General features: G+C 34.5%; 1 protein-coding gene across 1 annotated transcript in view; it reads right to left on the bottom strand.

Annotated features, from left to right (window-relative positions):
• faf1 (Fas (TNFRSF6) associated factor 1) overlaps positions 1 to 23,758 on the bottom strand; it is a 130,802-nt gene that overhangs the window by 33,879 nt on the left and 73,165 nt on the right. The window contains exon 13 of the mRNA XM_056463883.1: positions 9,440 to 9,594. Coding sequence (XP_056319858.1) covers positions 9,440 to 9,594 — 155 coding nt within the window. The remainder of the gene's footprint in view (positions 1 to 9,439; positions 9,595 to 23,758) is intronic.

Below are 23,758 nucleotides of genomic sequence, written 5' to 3'. Positions count from 1 at the left end.
GGATTAGACTAATTTAGATTAAAACTGAAGGCAAGTATTTTTCTTTTATTTTTCTTGATACTTTTTTGTATGTAATTTATTCTTATTATTTATTATCTTTTTGTGTTTTTTATTATTATTGTATTTATCTATTATTATTTTACTTCTGTATGTATTATTTGTATATCTTAATGAATGTTTAAAAAAACAATAAAGAATTTTTTGAAAATAGTCGTAAAAAACACACATTAAAAAAATTACATATACCGTAGGATGAGTTTAATAGAAAATGTTAGCAGTTTTAAAATCTTGACTTTTCCAAACCTTGAAACCGGTTATCATCCAAAGCCTAATTTCCACACTAAAGCTTCTCTAACACACCACTTCATTTAAAAAAAAAGAGAGAGAGTAAGAGAGAGAGAGTGAGAGAGAGAGAGAGAGAGACAGACAGACAGACAGACAGACAGACAGACAGACAGACAGACAGATCCACGTGCTCCGGTTTCCCCCATAAGTCCAAAGACATGTGGTACAGGTGAACTGGGAAGGCTAAATTGTCCGTAATGTATGAGTGTGAGTGAGTGTGTATGGATGTTTCCCAGAGATGGGTTGCGGCTGGAAGGGCATCAGCTGCAAAAAAAATCTGTGTGCTGGATAAGTTGGCGGTTCATTCTGCTGTGGCAACCCCGGATTAATAAAGGGACTAAGTCGAAAAAGAAAATGAATGAATGATAGATAGATAGAGAGAGAGAGAGAGAGAGAGAGAGAGAGAGAGAGAGAGAGAGAGAGAGACTGAGTTATTTGAGTGGACGGTGAACAGACAGGCAGTGAAACTCCTCTGAACAATCACTGAGCTTAATAAGAGTACACAGCTCATCATATTAACAGACTTTAAAAGCAATTCTGCTCTCCGCTCCGAGGATGGTCCTTCTCCAAACAACTCCCCCGGTCTGAATTAGTATTCCGCTCCTGCCGCGCCGAATTTGATAGGGCAGAGAGGATTTCTTATTCCATTACAAAGACAGAACTTTAAATTAACGTTTCGCTGAAGGAAAAGGGTAGCAGCCAGATTCAGAGAGCTCGCAGTAAATGTCATAATATTAATGAATTGCTATAGAGCGAATGCAAATATAGATTAGCTTCTCTCTTCTTTTAATAACATGGGCTTTAATAACTGGAAAGTAAAATAGAGGAGAGATGGAACACACTCGAGTGAAGGGGCCATGACCAGCGTGGGAGGGAGGAAAAGAAAAATTGAAGATTTTTTTTTCCAAATGAAATTTTACCCTGTTATCACAGATGAGTGGGCACTTTATAGATTTGATGTATGTTCAAAGAGACATTCATATTAACTAAGAAACAATATGTAATGTGTGTAATGTACTGTTTGTAGTGGTCATTTTGAATACACCGACTGCATTCAGTAGAACAATGTACTGTTGATTAATTGATTTTTTTGAAAATTTCTACAGTTAGACAAGTTAAATATATTAATCACACAATTAGGGCTGCACAATACACTTTATTAGGTACACCTTACTAGTACCAGGTTGGACCAGGTTGGTTTGCCTTCAGAACTGCCTTAATCCTTTGTGGCACAGATTCAACAAGGTACTAAAAATATTTCTCAGAGATTTTGGTCTATATTGACATGATAGCATCACGCAGTTGCTGCAGATTTGTCAGCTGCGCATCCATGATGTGAATATTCCATTCCACCACATCCCAATGGTGCTCTATTGGACTGAGTTCTGGTGACTGTGGAGGCCATTTGAGTACAGTGAACTCATTGTCATGTTCAAGTAACAAGTCTGAGATGAGATGATTTGCGCTTTATGACATGGCGTGTTAACGCTATCGGTTATAACAAGTGGCTATTTGAGTTACTGTTGCCTTCCTGACAGCTGGAACCAGTCCGGCCATTCTCCTCTGACATCAACAAGGCATTTGCGCCCACAGAACTGCCGCTCACTGGATATTTTCTCTTTTTCGGACCAGTCAATCAGCAGTTTCTGAAATACTCAGACAAGCCCGTCTGGCACCAACAGCCATGTTTAAAGTCATTGTAAATCACCTTTCTTCCCAATTCTGATACATGGTTTGAACTGCAGAAGATCGACTTGACCATGTCTACATGCCAAAATGCATTGAGTTGCTGTCATGAGATTGGCTGATTAGAAATTTGCGTTAACGAGCAGGCGTACCTAATAAAGTGACCGGTGAGTGTATCATATCAGCATCAATATTGCAATGAGATCATACTAGATCAATAGTCACATCGCACGCACACACAATGTTGAGTCTAGATTTATCATTTCACAAGTGCTTTTAAGACTTGTGACTATGTGAGGGTTTTTAATGGATTCAGGCATAAGAAATTGCACCGTATGTAACTTTGACAAACGCATAATGACTGAACTGTTAATAAAACAAAGACGTTGCAGTATTAATTTACATTTGATTATTCAATTACTGTTCACCTGTTTATTTAATTAGTATTTTTTTCTTTATTGAATTTATCTACGCTTGTAGATTGTTTCTTACATTTCATACATATGTACTCCCCTACAGAATCAACCAAATGGAGCTAAAATGATAAATTCAAATAGTCAAATAGTTATTCAACTCATTTAGTGAAATTGTTTTTATATCGCAATAAATATATAAATATCCTAAAATAAAATAGAATAAACAAATATTGCAATGTAAGATTTGTCCAATACCACAATTGTGATTTAGTATTTTTATGAAAATAGCATTGTGCCAAGGTAGCATACTGCATTGTTCTGTACAATTTAAACATTATACAGTAAATTTCAGGCAACATACAGTACATACTATGATGAGAATTATTATGCTGGCATTGATGAAGTTATAAAACATTATAATACCTCTAACAAAATAAATACTTTTTTTTAGTTTCTACAATACTGTTAAGCAGAACAACTGTTAGCAACAATCATTAAAAATGTTTTTGACCAGCAAATTAGCAAAATTTAAATGATTTTTAAAGAATCATGTGACATTGAACAATGACATAATTTGCATTTTTAAAGAAATCTAACTTAAAAAATGTTTAATAATAATAAAAAATAAATAAATAATAAATAAATGAATTAATTAAATAAAAATAAAATAAATAAATACAATCTAACAAACCCCAGTTTTCTGAATGGCAGTAAATGTAATATGATGACTCTCTTATGTGGGAATGGCAACTACGTCTGATCCACCCTAAAATGTATTAATTAATATCATCTACTAAAAAAGTGCTACAAGGTTAACAATAGGAAGGATATATTCATTGTAACTTGCAGTGCAGTATTACAGATGACTAGATTACGCAGCTGCTTCACTGCCAAAAAAAAGATTAAACATCATACAAATAACACTTGTGTTTCCAGAGGTCGCATCAGGCATTGCAGTTGGCAGTTCATTGTCACATCAGTGATGCGTAAGGAAATCTTGAAGAATGTTAAGAGTTTTCAAAGGACCTCGGGGGAGTTATTTTTGATTTTCTTGTTAGTAACACCAGGTGTTTCAAGCGTCTTGTCAAGGAAGGCTTTGTAATTGGAGTGACATGCTTTCGTCTCATCCCTCACACAAGTCACACACTTATGAGTGTGTGAAGCATAATATTTCCCCACTGCCTGAACCGTCAGAGGTGTGGTGGAGCATCAGACCATCTGCTGAGGCCACAGGGCGTGCGCTGCTCTTTCAATGTCTCGCTGAGAAAACTGTTTCTCCATCACAGTGAACATTACAATAAAGCTATGCACTGATTTTCAATGACACAATTGCACATCATTGATGCTTTTCCTATTGTTTCTAAATACTTTTGGTGATTCGCATCAAGTGAAAACTAGATTTTTGCACAGGGTGCGCCGATCTAATACTCAAGGGTGCGTTTCCCAAACATTGACGGAACTTGTTGCTAAATTACCAAAGTATGATGCATCATTCAGAAAAAATTAACAATGTAGGGACAAGTGTTTCCAAAACACTTTCTGGAGTTCATCGCTTAAAGACGCGTCTCATATGAAGAATTAAGTCACATGTATTGCTCAGGTGTGAGTTTTTCACAGACTTCAACTGAGTGTAAAAATTTTGATTTGATTCAGGTGAATGGCTGGACCATTCAACAGCTTGACTTTCTTTCTCTGATCATTGTCTTGCTGAAATGTCCACCCTTGATTCATCTTCATCATGCTGGTAATGTAGATGTTGGACTGAAGAAGCTAATATTAATTTACAATGAGAAAGGGCAGAGGGTTGCTGAAAAACTTCTGAGATATTTCAGCTGCTGTCTGGGCTTTCACTGCCTTTTAACACCTTTCTTTCTTCATGTGTTCAATACTTTTTTCCTGTGTCATTTGATTTTATTACACATAACTTAATTTGTGAACTATTTAGATTTGTTTTCATTTCATACATGACTTCAATTGGTTGTTATCAACATCTGGTGAAAATTTCTGATCAATGGCACCTTTAGAAATATGTTTTCTGAGAAAAATGGTGACGTGTTGAATACTTATTTCCCCCACTGAATATATAATGAGTTGGCAATAAACTATTAGCTTGTTTGCTTGCCTTGATCCTTGCATGCTTGAAACACAAATAAAAATCCTTACTTTCTTTTACAAATATCATTGATAATATTTCATATTTTATTCTACTACTGTAACCAAAACAAAAAAACACTTAATGTACCTAAAATGTAGCTTATTTAACATTTTTTTGTCCAAAAATCCTAAACATTATTTAATATATTTATTTATTTTAATTCTATCATTCTAGAGAAGTATAATGTTTTATGTGAATTACTTTTACAGTTTCTGACATTCACAAAACTCAGAAATGCTGCACACATAGCAGATAGGTCCACTTTTTAATATTTAAACTTTTAACATGTATGTTTTATTTTTCCATAGTTTTGGAAATGTAACAGGTTTTCGATTGTGAATCATAAAAATTATCTTTCTTCATGAGCCACAGCTGCATTCAAAATGAATTAGCATAAATGTTACGGAGGTGTAGCTCCAACAACACAAGTATATAAATGCAATTTGCCAATGTTCGTTGGAATGAAAAACTTTGGGAAACACACCCCAGATTGGGTACTGTATGGGCTTCGATGCCACATTTTGGCAGGACTGGCATCAAACAGATAGGATTGTTATTATTTTAATATATTATTATTTTAACTCCAAGTGTCCTGAGGCCATTCAATAATACAATGTGAGATACAGATGAATATTTAAGTCATAAAATTAAATTCTCTTTGTAAATAATGTTACGCTCTGCTAGGTCCCATCACTGGAGTACATTGGAGTAAACTGGCTATTTGTTATAAATTGCTGTTTATACCTACAGTAACTGAAAAAAGCCTCAATAAGCTATTACATAAGCACACAATGCATCAATGTCTTCCCTTTAATTCGGTTACTCGTGTTGCATCCAGAGGTTCCATTTAGTTACTGGATGTGCTTACACTCTTTGTACAGCACTGAACATTATAATAACATTTGCAGAATGAACAAACTAATTTATCTATCTTGTTTTGACCTATTTATCTCAAACTTTAAATAAAATTCAGTATTACATTATAAGTCTTGTTAGAATCAATTCAATTTGCTTTTGTTCATTCAGAACAGCTAATAAATAAGCGAAATGTAAAACACTGAGAAAAAATATGGGCGGAATGAACATTAAATTGTGACCTACAACTTTTTCTTATTTATACTACCAACAAAGAGCACCTGTAGCACCTGTGGGTGCTAATTACAATCCCTCTAATTACAATTGGGCTCTGGATTAATGCACAATTACGCTGAGAGTCTATGTGATCGGTGTCAGCGATTAGCGATTCACAGGCTTCATTCACAGAGTTAGCTTTGAAAAACATCCACCAGTCCACCATCCACAATCAGTCAGGCCTGGCCCGGGAGCGTGAGAATGAGGTGTGTATGTGTGTGTGTATGAGTATGTCAGGGTAGAAGGATGTGGAATTGTGTGTGTGTGTGTGTGTGTGTCTCTGTTCGCATTTATGAATAGCCCCAGATGTTGCCCGCCTTTAATCTGTGGTAGAAAGGCTCAGCTGGGGCAAAAAGCAGAAGGGGAGGGAGAGGGGTATAGAGGCAGGGCCGGACTGAAGGAGCCCCTGCAGAAGGAGGTCACTCGCTGGTCTTTCTATCCCTGTCCGCTCCAGAGGGAGGCCTTTAAGGTGAAGCCTACTGGAAGGAAAAGTAGAGGCCTGCTCAGAAGCAAAGCCTGCTGGGACCAATCAAGAATCCATCTGCTGCCTGACCAGCTCCTCGCTCTCTCAATGTCCGTTCGTTTCCTTTTTCATTTAGCTTGCTTCGTTTCCACCTGAAGCAAACTGGGATAAATTTGAATGAAAAGGGTAGGATGGACTGGTTTTGCAGATTTCGTTTTGGGTGGACGTTTCTCTCGCTTCTGAGGGCCAAAAGTTGCATTTGACCAAAGATTAAAATGTAAAACCATCGCTAGCTCTTCCTCTGTAAGTTCCATCCTGAACTGAACACATTTTGAAGACAAGTGGTGTAAAGTAACTAATTACAAATACTCAATGTACTGTAATTGAGTAGGTTTTCTCAGGAATTCTACTTTACAAAGTAGTTTACAAAATGTGTACTTTTACTTTTACCTGAGTACATATCGGTACTTTTACTCCACTATTTTCCTTAAACCTGCCATCACTACATCATTTTTTTTTCTTGTCTATAGTAAATCAGTCCAGTGATTCAAGTCCAATAAAATAATAATTTTGCTTCATAATGAACAATTACAAGACCTGTTTGGAAAGTATCCAAGATGTCCAAAATTGTCCCACACAATGACCCAGAGACTGTTTAGACTGCATGTCACTGATGAGAAGATGACGGATGTCGACGAGGTCTACTTTTTACTCATACTTTGAGTAATATTTACAACAGATACTTTTACTCTACTTGCACTACATTTTTAAACGAGTAATGAAACGTTTTCTTGAGTGTGATTTTTCAGTACTCTTTGTTGAGGATTGCACTCGAAGGCAGGATGGACCGATTTTTAACATTTTAATAGTTCTTTGCATGAAATAAAAAGTATTTCCCTACATAAAACACTTGTCTCTTCTTACTTGTCAACTCAATTAAAGCCAAAAATAACAAATATAATATAATATAATCAGGGCTTGACATTAACACCTCCCAATCTGCCAAATGAGGGTAGATTTCAGTTGTGGCGTGTTAGACAGACAGCGCCACTAGCCCCTTTGGCTGGTTGAAAATAATTTTTAAATTGTAGTTTTCTTTAAATCAGGGTTTGACAATAAGGATGGCCCAATATGCGTGCAAATGCAAGCAGAAGCAGCACAACTGACAAAAATAATTGTGTTCGCGCAAGCAAAAGAAAGCAGGTGAATACCGGATGAGAGGATGATCAGTCGCGCTAACAGCTGATGTGTCTGTTTAAAAGTGTGCACGCTCCCGTTTCCTTGTGTGAAACAACCGTGCCTAGAAACGCAACTTGTGTTATAGTTTCTCTTTTAAATAGACTAAACAAAAAGTTATGCTCATGCACCCACAGTCCTGCTGCTTTCAAGAGCTCCAGATTTGCCTTTTTGTAAGCAGCAGCAGTTGCTTTCGCTTGAACCATTCCTCGAACAGATTATTAATTGGCCTTACGTCAACCGTGTGCACGTGATCCACCTTTCATTATCAAACAAGGTATTTTTTTTACCTGCTTTCTTTTGCTTAAAGTTATTTTTGTTAATATGGTTTAATTATCATTTTTTTACAATAGCATTGCTTTAATAGGAGATTCCCCATTTCCCCATTTATGTGTAGTTAACTGGTGATCTGGGACCTTTAGCCAGGACAGATTATTGTGCATAGTTTTAGATACTGTACATGACAATAATTATTTTTTAAATGTCAATTTTTTTAAATGTTTTGTTAAATAAAAAGTATTAGTATATAGCTATATTTTGCTTGTATTGACGCATTTAAAAATTGTGGATAATAAATTATTATTTATTTATGTTTGGTGTGGTCAGAGATAAATTTGGTAAATCCTTAATTTTAACCTCTGAAAAGTCATGTGAAATAAAAACTAATTGCAATGCGACATTATGAAACCATGACCGATTTGTTCATGCACATTGAGCAAGCTCTTACACGACACACAAAAAGTGAAATGAATGAGGAGGCATGTGGACATAACACAAAATGTAAATGAAGTCACTTTAGCATGTCAAACTCATATTTATGCATATAAAATATATTTTTCTAACAACAAAATTGTGGCTAGTGAAAATGTTGAGTGGCTTATAATGTTGGAAAACTACTAGTCACAGTGGCTGGTGATCAAAAGTTCATATCACGCCCTGAATATAATATAATATAATATAATATAATATAATATAATATAATATAATATAATATAATATAATATAATATAATATAATATAATATAATATAATATAATATAATATAAAACAGTTAAAATACTGTCAACCTAAAATATAAATATGGATGTAGAATTAATTTAATTAACAGATTTCTAATTTGTTTAACAGTAATGTTTGTTAATTCACAAAAATGACTTTCATTTCAAATTGACTAAACAATAATTTTGTTTATTAATGTTTTGTATTGATTCCATGTTGATTCCATGTTTATTATAAGTGAAAGCAGCAATTTTCAAGCAAATGTTTGTGTTTTTTAAAGCTGCTTATTACAGAAAGTAATTTCAACAAGACGTTTAAAAGAGCCCTACAGCAAGTTCTTTCTACCTGAAGCTATAAGATATACAAGCATGTAGCTTATAACTGAGCGCTGAATTGCATCATGCTTTCTTCTTGAAACTGATCTTAATTGGTATTTTTATGGCATTTTCGATGTGTGTCTCTTGGACAAATTCATTTCCCCTTAGGATTAACAAACTGAAATCAAACAATTATCATTCTTTTGTCCCGATATCCTTATATACATAGTTAATTAAAGTTAATTAAAACACCAAATTGTCATATTTATAGCTAATTTGGGTGTGCATTTCTCTTGCTCCTAAGGGACTTGAGCTGCATTTGACTAAAGACGCAACCCAAAAAAAAAAAAACATTGTTACTGCGTACCATTACTGCCATCCTGAAATGAAGACATTCTGAAGAGTGCCCTCTATGATGGCTGTGTGTCTAACTGACCCTTTAGCGGGGCAGATTAGTGCAGATTGCCCTACCGGGGCCTCAGTGAGCAAACACGACATCTTTTGTTAAAGCCCTCTATGAGGAACGAGTCAGGAGAGGAGCGAGGGGGAAGGGAGAAATGCCTCTCATTAAGAGATCATCCATTTTGAGTGTGAAAATGCTTCCGATCCCCATCGTTCTGGTTGGTTTGACTGCCATTGTGATCGCATGCGACGAGAGAGATGAAAGGGAGATGGCAAAAAATGGTGTTACCTGGCTTTATTTGCTTCTTTAGTAACGTCCCAGGCCCATGTGATGAAGTTCTGGCTGAGATATGACACTATGGAGTCCGCACACATCATCTGAGAGCAGAACACATTACTGAGGACACTCTCGTCGTTGTGGAGGTAGATGGCCAGCAGTTTCCTCTAAAAAAAACACACATTTACAAACAGTTAGGAATGGGTAACACATTGATTAATATTACGGTTCAGTTTAAGATTATAAACTGAACCTTAATTATATCAACAATAATGTTTGAGTGTTTTTGAAGAATTTTAGAAAAGCAACTGTTACTGCATGTACTAGCCTTAGGGATTTGTAACCTAATGAACATAAATGTTATGTTTTCTAACAATTCCTCCCAAACATAATGCAGCAATGCATTAATCACAAATAAAATAATATAAAATCTTGACTTCACTGTCAGACATAGATCTGAAAATTTTCTTGCATAACAGTATGTTACACACACTTGGCACAAAATTCATGATTTAACACATGACTAGGACAAGAAACAATATTCTTAACCAACCTTGTGAAGTTCTAGCAATAAAAAAGCTCATATAATTTTTCAAAATGCTGCCCTATTATGTTTAAAATCTAATAATATAATATAATATAATATAATATAATATAATATAATATAATATAATATAATATAATATAATATAATATAATATAATATAATATAATATAATATAATATAATATAATATAACATGATATAATATAATATATAACATGAAATAATATAACATAATATAAAATAACAATCTAACATGATATAATATAATGTAATATAACTTGATATAACATAACATATCATATTATATTATACTATGTTATGTTATGATATTACATAATATATAACATGATATAACATAACATGATATAACATGATATAACATAATATAACATGATATAACATAATATAACACGATATAATATAATGTAACATAACGTAACATAACGTAATATAAAGTAATATAATATAATATAATATAATATAATATAATATAATCCCCACGTTCGCATGGGTTTCCTCCAGGTGCTCCGGTTTTCCCCACAGTCCAAAGACATGCGGTACAGGTGAATTGGGTGAGCTAAATTGTCCGTAGTGTACGAGTGTGAGTGAGTATGTATGGATGTTTCCCAGAGATGGGTTGCGGCTGGAAGGGCATCCGCTGCGTAAAACGTGTTGGATAAGTTGGCGGTTCATTCCGCTGTGGTGACCCCGGATTAATAAAGGGACTAAGCCAAATAGAAAATGAATGAATAATATATCTAATCTAATCTAATCTAATCTAATCTAACATAATCTAATATAATATAATATAATATAATATAATATAATATAATATAATATAATATAATATAATATAATATAATATAATATAATATAATATAATATAATATAATAAAATACACTTATTCAGTGAAACCTGACTATAGGACTTTTTTGTAGTTGCTGTCAAAAGATATTTAACCATTAAAAAAAAATCTCCCTCCCATAAAAATTGCTGGGAGGAAAAAACATGGAAACTAAAGCCTCAATGGCTATTTCACCATCTATGAAGCCAGAACCCATCTAATCCCAGCTCACTGATCCACCTTTATTTCATAATTCACCATCAGGCTTTCTGGGAGCTTTAAGGCCACTAATGCTTCTCCAGGGTCCGCGGGTAAGAAAAAGACAGCGCCTGCCCTCCCCGTAAACCCTGAGCAAAAGCAAACACTCACACCAAATCAAACTGATGCAGACTAAATCAAACTTTCTCTGAAAAACAAAAACCCAACAAATCGCTTTATTTGCTTTGCATCAAATGCCAGTGCCCTCCTTCCAACGTCGGCGATGTGGACGCATGTCCAAATCCACAGATATTTATGCCATCAGATGAACAGCGGTCGCTCGTATAACCCAACAACTAATTAAAAAAAGCAAAAAAAAAAAAAAAAACGTCACGCCACAAACATGAAAGGTGTCGCCTGACAAGGCAGGGGAATAAAACCCAGCGAATTACAGAACAACTCTGAACGTTTCCTACAGCTCCTACAGACCCCCAACAGCTCGACGAATCCCACAGGAGGGTTTTCTCGACAAACCGACAGAGGAAAAACAGAAAGCAATGCGGCGAGAGAAGTGAAGGAGGGCGTCAACGGACGAGAGAAAGTTGGGCTCTGTGGAGGTGTGTATGGAGGAGCGCTGCTGTGTTTGCACAGTGATTAAAGCTCTCGAATGAGCCGCACGGCCCCTGGCGGGAGAGAGCTCAGGCCTCTTTCACCAGCCCAATTCAAGGCCCTGAAAAGATTAAACACTCACGCTGGGTAGACAAGCAAATGGGACCCGGAGAGAAGCAGAGATTTTACCCATTCAAAAATCTTAAAATGAAAGCGAGCCTTCTTAAATCTAACATGGCTGCTTCAGCACTGACTGAACTGAGCTGCGAAAAACGTTTTGACCTTTTAAGGCCTCTAAGATTTCATTGAAGAGGTGGGGAGAAGCTACTTTGGCTAATAACAGTCTTTGGTCAGTTCCCTTATTTCACGCCCCCTCCATTACCCACAGTACCTCCCTCTCTACTTTCATCCCATTGTTTTCTCCTCCTTTCTTTCCCTCTTTTTGTGGGGCTTTTCTTAGCCTGCAGAAATCAGTGCTTGGTCCAAATTACTGGGTCTGTTATGGGGAAGAAACTGACCCAAAAGCTTTTTCTGTCACCTCCAGTCATTCCCCCCACCTGCTCGGGACAGGGCGCGAGAAGGACATGGGAGGAGAGAAAGTTGATCTGTCATGTGAGTGGGACAGTGATGGCGTTCACACAGTTGTCTGAAAGTGAGGAATTCCCAAGCTTGACTTTGGACATGTGAGTCAGTGTTGCAGCAGTTAAAGAACAAAGCACGTTTCTCTGATAAATCAAAGCCTATTCACACCAAGCGTGACTTTTTGGGAACAAAAAACAAGGATTACAGGAGTTTAAAATGCTACAATGCATGTCTTTGTACTACTTTATATGAATCGTAATATGGAAAGTCATTATTTATTCATATATTAAGACAATTCTAAGCTGTCATTCTCCAGATCTCCATGCATCGAATCAGAAATCAGTGCATAGAAATATTCTGATCTGCTTTGTCGGATAAACACAAATAGATTAAGTTAACTTGATTGAACATAAAACAATTAGGTTGTCTCAATATAACCTTAATAATGGTGTTGATTCAGCTCATTTTAAATAAGTAGCTTGGTATTGAAAAAAAATTGTTGTTATATCCCTTTGACAGTGATTATTAACCATTTGACAGGCATCATAACCACCTTGTCGTTTGATCCATAGGCTATCATTATTATTTTAATTGCTTATTACCCTTTATCAGAGCCATGTTACTATATTTTACAATGCAAGACTAGGACAAAAATTTTGAGTTCACCTTAAAGGGTTGAACAGATATTCTTCATTAGTTGAAGGTTTGGAAAGTTTTACGGTGTCTACTGCACACTGCTGATTGTAGCTGATCAAAAATACAATAAAAACAAATAATTATTATGTCAGTTGTAAAATAACTGACTTCTATGTGAACATATTTTAAAGTGTCATTTATTCCTGTGATTCAAAGCTGAATTTTCAGCAACCATTGCTCTAGTCCACAGTGTCATATGATCCTTTAGAAATAATTAAATGTGCAGAAATTTCTGGTCATTATTAATGTAAAAATGCATTGTGAAGCTTCATATTTCTGTGAAAACTGAGATATATTCAATTGTATTATTTCAAAAACAACATTTAATCATCAATTGCACATTAGATTCAATTGTTTAAAAGCATATATCTGAAATAAATGCTATTATTTTGAATTTTACATCCATAATTTGTCATGAAAATTTATAAAAATAGGGCTGCATGATACTGGAAAAAGAGGCAATGGCATATTGTTGTTGAGTATTGCTATAGGGATGTAAACAACAACAATGGTCCCAAAGTATTTGCTGTTTTACATTTTTAATTGCTATAGCTTCCGCGAATCCAAAAAGCCCCACATATTGATAAATAATGTTATGATAGCCGTTTTAACATTAAGTTATGATTCAATTGCCTCTTGTTACAGTTATGAAATAGTTTTATTGCAAGCAAGAATGTTCATGGGCCAATGACATGACCACACTCACATGACCACACTATAACAATATTTATTGAGATAAACAAAAACATTCCCAATAGAAATGCTATTCTGATTAGTTTTTTAATTATTTATTGAAGTAACGATCATGATAAAATAAACAGGTAATTAAATCTAATTCAGGTGCAAATATTACTACTAATATAACTACTGGGGAAGCAGCATAAAGAGAGTAAGGCTTATTTGACTGGTCAAATTTGGATTAAAAAGCCTCAATAAATAAATAAATAAATAAAGCCATAATAAATTTAATTTAGCCCCCTTCGCTCAAGACTCAACAGGTCTGTTCCCACTACACAGTTTAGTTCATTGTTGTAATTTAAAAATTCTAAATTGCTGATTAGAAATAAACTTTTAAATTGGCAGAATAAATTTATTGTTTTCAAAACAGGAAAATATTGATAATTACATCAACTTTAAAATGTAGCTAATTTAAAGGTAAATATATCTGTCAATCAGTTTAAAACAATATTTAATTTTTAGCAACACAAAGAAATTGGGTTGATAACTCATGTTAATAACAAATTTTGATAACAAAAATTATCAATGTGTGGACTTAAAAATACAAAACAACTGTATTTTTAAGTCCACACATTGATAATTTTTGTTATTTTTCATACTGTTTTTAATAGGACAGTACATGTTTTTGTTTTGCTAAACAATGAAAATCTGTGGTTTAAAACAAATAAACAGTTACTGGAAAACAAAATTGTTGTTGTTACATGTATTTCTTACAAACAAATAAATGAACAGTAAATAAACTTCAGTAATAAACTTCAGCTTCCTAATTTATTTGTGGTTCTACACTTGAAAACTTGCATGTAATTAAGTACATAACACTGGATTAGTACATAACAAAAACTAGTTGAATAAACTTAATTTTTGAGTACTTGACTTAAAAAAATGAGTTTATGCTATGTAAAAATGACTCTGATAGAAGAGGAAAAGGTCATTTGGAGAACAATAAAGTTTGTTGTCTGAACTTCATTTTGTTAGATATTGTTGCAACTTGAATATATTGATGCAAACTGTTGCGTTCATTTTTTTTGTTTGGCTTAAACTATATTTTTAGATTGTATTTTCAATTCAGATTTTGCATATATTAATATGGCAACAATGATCATTTTTAAAATAGGAAAAAAATATTTTAAACATTGACAGTAATAAGACCATTAAGACCACAGATCACAAGAGCAACAAATCAGCATGTAGCTTTAAATCACAAGCGATATATTTATATATATATTCAAATATAAATATTGAAATATTAGTTTTGGTTAATCACAAAAGCCTAATCAAAAACATTAACGAATCTTAATTTCCCCAAAAGATTCCAAACTACTTGAGTAGATTGAAATGATGTTTTGGTTTGTCACACTTCGAACTGACTTAAAACATATTTTGAGCTTCACCTGCCTGACCGTGAGAGTAACAATAGTCACACCGATGACCAGACGTCTCTTTTAAAAGCATTGTGAAAGGATGTTTTTAATTACAGACGATGTGTATGTGCTGGAGGGGGGGGAGAGATGGAGAAAGTGATCATCCTCTTTGGCCTGTAGGAAAGCAAACAATGGGAAATGAGCAGTTCATATTACCTCTCTCTCTTGACCTGCAGCGAACTGCTTTAACAGATGGCACTTACAATACTATGAGAGATTGTCCCACAAAAACTGAACAATAATTGAGTAATGATTATAATAATCTTGTTGCTTAATTACAGTTTAGCTTTGTATGTGCAATACAACTATTAAAGTGCCAGTTCACCCGAAAATAATAATTCTTTCATCATTTACTCACCCTCAAGCCATTCTAAACCTAAAATACTTACTTTCTTCAATGTAAACCAAAACAAAAAATGCTGAAGAAACGTTCTTTCCTTTTCATGCAATTCACTGCAGTGTTTGAAAAGGATGCAAATGCAGAGTGAAAGTTTTAAAGATAACTCAAATGACACTAGTCTTCCTAACTCAAACAACAATTAATTTTTTTCTTGTGATTTCAAATAGAAATAATTTTTCAGAAGGCATTATTGCATATTAAATTCTACTATTCTTAATAATATTTTGGCCTCTACTTAGCTGAGAAGATGATTAGATTATTGATCACAGCAGAAAATATTATGCTCCAAAAATCATTTATACCTGAATAAATTGCATGGATTATTAGTTTAAAATATTGAGAATATAATATAAAGACTCGAAGTGAAAGGATAAATTTTTATGCATTTAAACTAAAAAAACTTTTTCGTAATTTTGTAACTTATAGGGATAGTTGCCCCAAAAATGAAAAATGCTGGAAACCTGTAACCATTGACTTCCATAGTATTTGTTTTTCCTGCTATGGAGGTCAATGGTTGCTGGTTTAAGAAGTTTGGCTAGTAAATAGTGAGTACATTTTCAGGTCCCACTTTATATTAAGTGTCCTTAACTACTATGTACTTGCATCAAAAAATAAATACAATGTACTTACTGTGTTCATATTGTATTTGAGAACACTTGTGGTGCTCTTGAGTTGGGATAGGGGTAGGTTTATGGACAGGTTTGGTGGTATGGGTAGGTTTAAGGGTGGGTTAAGGTGTAAGGGATGGTCAACAGTGTATTTACAAATGTAGTTACAGAAGTTAATTACAGATGTAATAACATACAGGTATTTACTCAAGCATAAGTACACATTAAATACATGTATTTACACAATAAGTACATCGTAACAAATGATTCATTTCTGTGTAAGTACATATTAGTTAAGGACACTTATTCTAAAGTGGGACCCATTTTCATTACAGGGTGAACAATCTATTTAATTAAAATACATATTCCACTGGTTTGAATTGTGTTATTTCAACTTAATCTAGAGCACAGGTGTCAAACTGTGTTCCTGGAGGTCCACAGCCCTGCACAGTTTAGCTTTAACACTAATTAAACACACCTGATCAAACTAATTGAGTCCTTCATGCTTGTTGAGGTAAACCTCCAGATAAGTGTATTGAAGCAGGGTTGGAACTAAACTGTGCAGAGCTGCAGCCCTCCAGGAACTTAGTTTGACACCCCTGATCTAGAGGAATAGAGCCCAAAAGCAAAATGCATTTATTTTCAAAATTTTCATTTGAATTACCCTGTGAATTAAACTTTTTTTAACACAGTTACTCTTTTTGAGTGGATTAATCTCAATCACTTAATTTGGAAAAACATAATTTTCTATTAATTATCGCAAATAAACATTTGCAACTACTTTAATGATGGTTATTGCTGGCTAACACTGACTTCAAAAATAGAATTAGCAGTTAAGGCTCACTTTGTGAATCAACAAACTTTACTATTGTTAATAAACCTGTCAACACAAAAAAGTATGAGCACTACTATTTTGTAATGCAGTAAACAAACCTTTAATTTAAAGAAGGGAAGGTTAAACTCTAACAAGTCATTCTCTATCTTTAAACACCTTAGATTATTTTTATTTATGACATTACTCCCTCTTAATGTAATCCAATGCAAAGCATGCTTGAAACTACACATCCAATAACCAGCTAGTTACAGCAACACAATTCTTTATGTTGTCCCAACACAAACTGAATTTTTTTTTTTTTACAAATTTAAGTGAATTGAACATAAAACCAATAATAGTGTAAAATAATTAAAAGAATTGTGCAGTTTCATCTTATTTTAATCCAGTAGTTAAAAAAGGAACAAGTGTGTGATTGCTTCAGAGTCCTATTACAAAAAGAGTGATGACTAGCGCTATGCGAATAATCGAAATCGAATCAAAATTTGAAACGTTGCGATTAGCTAATCGAAAGAGGCTGCAATATGAAATATGTATTATTTAATTTCCCCTGCCCAGAGCAAATGCATGCATGGCGTCTGTGCGTGACAGTCTTACTAGCCAATTAAGTGCTTTCATTCTGCCCACTCTGAATTGTGCAACCGAACTATGCGGAACGCACACAATAAAACAAAAACAAACAAACAGGAAAGCGCAGACGAGTGGGATGAAGCATTAATAGACGAATTAATATCGAACAAGCACAGGACATCGGTCATATGGAAATATTTTGGTTTCAAAGTCACAAAAAGAAAATTTAAGTTTAATGTTTTGATTACTTCATGTGTATTTCACATGCATTCACAGCTCACGATGCAGGTGTGTGGGTCATCTGTAATGGCTGACCATAATGTATTGTTCTATACAAACATAATTTGTCATTTCATTTTCATAGGACAGTTATATATAGATGCATTAGTTGCAGAATTTTACATCAGTTTAGCGATTTAAATGCTTCTTATTGGATATTATGTCATTCAATGTGACTATACGCATGACTTTATGGAGAGCTTATGACCTACTACTGTAACTACGGTTTGCTTTAAGAACATGTTAACTAGCTAGTTACAAAGCGCCTGTGTGGACTTTACCTTCCAGTTTATAAAAAGAACTTACAAACAGCTGGTGCAACCCTGCCCAAGAGGTAACTAATGCCATAACGCACTACCTCGTTAAAGACACGGTGCCTTTTAATGTAGTGACCAAAGAGGGATTTAAAAAAAACAATTTAAATGTAGGATAGGAGATATACACTTCCGTCTTGCTTCTATTTAAGCCATTTTGGAGTACCACAATTGTACGTTTAACATCATATTTTGTGTAGCATCTGGGATAATTACTTTGTTTAGACAATGTAAACCAGTGTTTCTCAAATGGTGGGTCGCGACCCAAGAGTGGGCGAGTTTGCGGTCAAAAAAACAACAAAAGTAAAATTTGTAACTTATTTTGCTTATACCGGACTTTTATTTTGAAATGCGCATGCGACAACCATACCATTTGACATGTGAAATTTCATTTAATTATAGCAACAAATATGCCGAAGTGCAAGTACGACCCCAAATTTGTAAAGTATGGATTTACATATATTGACAACAAAAAAGGTGTAAAACATCAGTGTGTCATATGTAGTGAGGTGCTCTCACAAGATAGCATGAAACCTTCTAAATTAAAATGACATTTAGAAACCAAACATCCCGGTTGCCAAGACAAACCTGTGGACTATTTTCAAAGACAACTCCAAGAGTATGCAAAAGTGCATACATTTTGTTAAATGACAGCAATAAAATATTGTTTATTTGTAAGTCTTGGTGATTTCCTTATGATTTATCTGTCACTACTTGTGTATGTTAACGGGTCGCAGCTTGACCATGTAAAAACGTGGGTCCCATGGCCAAACCAGTTGAGAACCACTGATATAAACTACAGAAAGGCTCTTATCAGCCATATTGGTTAGCTATGTGAGTGTTAATAATAAGATACACTATCGCCCTAATTTGAGTTGTACTTGTTTACAGAAAGGTAAGATCATTTTATTTATATATATAAAAAAAAAATAATAATAATAAAAAAACAAATAAATAAAATAATAAATTCGCAATTAGATATTTTCCCCAAATCACACAGCCCTAGTGATGAGTGCATTTCATAAAAGAAATTCACCTTTTGTTTCATTAAATAAAAAGTCATACGTGGTTATCAACAATGTGAAGGTGAATAAATAATGGCAGTTTACATTTCTGTCTGAAAAACACATTGACGTCTACTAAACTGTATTGACATCTCAGTAAATTATTCCAATCAATGTTTAAAGAAAGCCCATTTTTATCTGTTCCCCTGTTAGTATAACAGCGTCAACAACGTGAAATCATTTGGTTGTCAAACTCCTCTCTCTGTGTATCGTTTACTGACAAACTGAAAAATGCTTTTGCCACAAGGCTTCTCCATGAAGCTCATGCATGGAAAAGCCATGAAGGACACGAAGGAGCTATGAATTTTGATGGGCATCTTTGTACGGGTGGCAGAGAAGGGTTAGTGCGATTAGCTGGATGTTAAGGGGATTTGTGATGAGGCCTGGGTGCTGATGGGTGGCCTGACTCAAGAGTCTTCCACTGATCCTCCGGATGAACTCCAGGGCCCCTGGTATTTTCATTAAGGACGGATTGGGTGCATCTCCCACTCAAGAAACACTTCATCAAATGTAGTGTTTTACTTAGTGATTAGCCTCTCAGGCCTATGAGAGAGGGTCACAAGTGTCCTCAGAAAAATCCACCCCACACATGAACACGTGCACATGAAACCATCAAAGCCACAGCTAAACAAAATACATTGAATAAGATCGGCTGATTGAAAGGTGGTGAACACACTGGCTCAACCAATGATGTGAATGGATTATCTCATTTTAAATGGCGGTCTATCAGACTGCTGTCGAGCTACTGTATTTTCAGAAATAAAAATAGCTCATAGTGCAAAAGTGACTCACATAATTGAAATCCAAGGCAACTTACAAAATGCAAATAATGAAAAGCATGCAAAATATGTGCATAGCACAGATGCATCTTGCTTTTGCTTTTGTTTTTTTAACTGACAAAAGATTGAAGGAACAGGTTGTCTTAGGATGACCAAAGCATACATGTGCTGTTGAAAGTAGTATATCTTTAAAAAACAAAGACATTTTTTTTTGTACAGCACTAATTGATTTTAAATTGTAACATAGGCTGATCCTTTAAATCATAGCCCACTGATCTTTACTATACTAGTAGTAAATAATTGAAATATTAAAAAAAGAAAAACGTTCACATGAATTTGGCATAGATGGCACAAGAATGTAGCATTTATAAAAATGTGTGCACAGTTTAGGTTAACAACATAGCTTACTTATTACAATACTACTATTGTAAATTCAATAATATTAGTTTTATTTTTCAAGTAATATATTTTAATTTCTAAACATGGTTAAATATAAATATTTTTAATGTAAAATTTTAAGGTTACAGAAGCTCGACCAACCACCAGCTCTTCAAGTCAACAGCTCATGGATCGCACATAACGCCCAAGTTACCAGTTTGAAGGTTTGTATACTTCCATTTTAAGTTGATAATGAATACATATGTAATGGACTTTAATGTTGTGCTGAGCTAAAAGTGTTTTACCCTTCCCTGATGTAGTGAGACTAGGAGACCACATGTGCAATGGCGAAAAAATGTAACTAATGAATAAGTTTAAAATAAGTTCACACCCGTTCTTTACTTCACCTTAAGTGAGGTGAGACAGAGTAATAATTAATACTGCCTTTATTACTTTACATACTTTATTACGATGTTATTTGTAAAAAGCCAATCAAGTGATTCATCTGAGTGCATGATCTGAAGCATTGGATGAATGGTTTCTGTTTCTATTGGCTTCATTTTAGCTTTATTGCACGGTCTTACTTGGAACATCATGTAAATATGTGTTGTATAATCTTTTTTAATTAGATAAAGGAAAGTTTAAATGGGAATTTTTGTTTCAATTTAAGCTATTTCTTTTTGTTTAGAGCAAAAAGAGAATTTAAATTAACTGACTTTCTTCAACAAGAAAAATATGCTTTGTACCAGATAATATAAAATTGTTCTCATGAAGATAGAAAATATTGTTTAAGGCAAATAAATTTTTTTATTGGCTCAAGTGATAAAATTTTGACGTGAACCATTACCCTATTTTTTTTTTTTATTAGATGAATGGAAGCTTTTTTCCAGCGTAGTGATTAGTTAGGTTCAGGTATTTGGTAACATTTGTTAGGGATGTAGATCATGCAGAATATATACTTTATAAATAATATATTCATACTTGTAATAAGCAACTGTGAGAATTAGTACTTAAACCAACGTGTTACCAAACGATTATTTGACGCAAAAGTCATGTTCATTACTAGAAATGCATCAAAATTCCCAATAATATAACAAAGTGTGTAATTAAAGTTGATCAAACTTAAGGTACTATTCTCACTACTAACAAACCATTAACTATGAATTTTGCCTCAATAAATTCCCAATTTGCTACCTATAAATCGTTATTAAGGTTGTAGTTAGGTTTAGGTATTGGGAAGGATTAGGGATGTGGATTTAAATCCTGCAGAATATGTACTTTTATAAGTACTAATAAACAATCAGTATCTTAATAATCCAGCTTCTCCAGCCTCCGGCGCCTAGACTGAAGCTCCACACTGTAAGATTGACCAGAAGAATAATTGGTTGTGCCCAACAGACCCTGATTTCTCTTAAGGTTTTTTTCCCCTTCACCTAGTCAATTAGTGAAGTTTTTTTTCCTCATCACTGTTGCCACCGGCTTGCTCGAATCGGGACTTGTGGAGTTGCACTTTGGTGGATTTGCTCTACTGTGTTTGAACTTTCAGCAGTGAAATTTAAACCACACTGAACTAAACTAAACTGAACTTCAACTGTGAAATCTGGACTTTGCTAGAGCTATGTTATGCTGCTTTGACAGAATCTACATTGTAAAAATCGCTATATAAATAAACATGAATAAAATTTTAATTAATAATCCTCAGGTAATAAGCTGTTACTTAATAGTGAGAATTGGTCCCTATACTAAAGTGTTACCTTAAAGTCTAATTAATGAATGGTTTGTATGCCTCAGAAACAATGAATCAAATATTTTGTGATTCACCTGCAAGTTTCCCCTTCTCTCTCTCTCTTTCAACATTGTACATCTGACCCCTTGCATCACTTCAGGTAGAACTTACAGTCTGGAGTGACGTTAATAATCAGAAATGACATCATCGTATCTTTATCCATAGCACAAATTAGTACTTATTATAACTTTAACTAAAAATATTTTCACAAGTCATTTGAGACTTCACAGGGCCCGGAACAATGTTCCCAGCTGAAATGTTCCCCAAATTTAAAAATATCTATTCATCTCCCATTAATTTGGGAGGTAGTAAGTACTTTTTAATGACGCATGCCTTTAAATATGCCCCATTAAATCTTTCCTCAAGACGATTCTTTTGGCTGAGCTCCAATAGGAAAACATTTCAACTGACTGCGAATGACATACTAAAGAGAAACGAGAGAAAAAGTGTGACCTGTGAAGAAAACACTGACTGTCTGCATGAGAAGAACACAGCAGGTCATCTCTTCTTCTTCTGCTAGTTTGTTTTCACTGACACACTGAACTGTCTCCTCGAGGGAGGCGGTGGCCATATTGTGCCTGTGCTGAGGAGAAGAGGAGATCAGCTGGGCTGCAGGCAAGAAGCCATTCCAGCCCGCTCCTCATGCTCAAAAACCCCCTGAACATCTTGCTGCATCCTCCCAGTCTAATAAGACTGTAATCCACACAAGCTGTCAGTTGATACAAGCCTCCTTATGAGGACACAGCGGGAAAACCAGCGCAAAGCTGTTCTAAATAAAGCTTCAGCTGTTCAAATGGGAAACGGAAATTTGATGGGGATTTATCGAGATGGGGCCAGTTCTGCCAATCAAACGTTTAGCACTGTTTATGTACCTGTGTGTATAAGTGTTGGAAGAAATGTTGGAGACGTGACCTGCTAGCGTATGTGCTTACATGCAGATGTGACAGGTTTCTGGAATCAGGTTCTGGTCAATTTGATTTCAACTTCTTCTGCTTTTCCTATCCAAGACCACCTCAGATTGTTAAAATGCTAATTAATAAATAAAAATAAAAATATACAGCTTATCCACTTATTACATAAGCTTGAATTATTACAGTAACTTCCATTAAACTGCAAACAAAAAGTGGGTTCCACATTATATTAAGTGTCCTTATCTATGTACTTACATCAAAGTATAAATGCAATCTACTTAATGTGTTGATAATGTATTGCAGAACACGTCTGGTGCTATTGAGGTGGGACATAGGTAAAGTTAGGGAAAAGTTTGGCGGTATGGGTAAGCTTAAAAGTGGGTTAAGGTGTAAGGGATGGTCAACAGTGTTATTATAAATGTAATTACAAAAATATATTACAATATTAGAGACAAAATGGATATTGGTATGAAACATGGAATACGAAATAAACCAATTTCAAAAGAGCTATGGCCACAGACATGACATTGGTGTTAATGTCACCTTAAAACACCAAGCATAAAGTAATTATCATGAGGAATAAAAACAAAGCACCATACCAAACATACCTACTGCAGACAGACAGATAGACAGACAGACAGACAGTCAGACAGACAGAATTTGTACCACAACCCTATCATTTAAAAAGATTAGTTTCATTTTTTTTACCCAAAACCACAATTTAAAAGTTAACGCAGCAGTCATATGCATAAAAAGAAGAATACATTGATTGATA

Source organism: Danio aesculapii, chromosome 8, assembly GCF_903798145.1.
Source record: "Danio aesculapii chromosome 8, fDanAes4.1, whole genome shotgun sequence".
Taxonomy (NCBI): domain Eukaryota; kingdom Metazoa; phylum Chordata; class Actinopteri; order Cypriniformes; family Danionidae; genus Danio; species Danio aesculapii.
The sequence above is the reverse complement of the archived record's forward strand: the minus strand, read 5'-3'. Positions and strand labels throughout refer to the sequence as shown.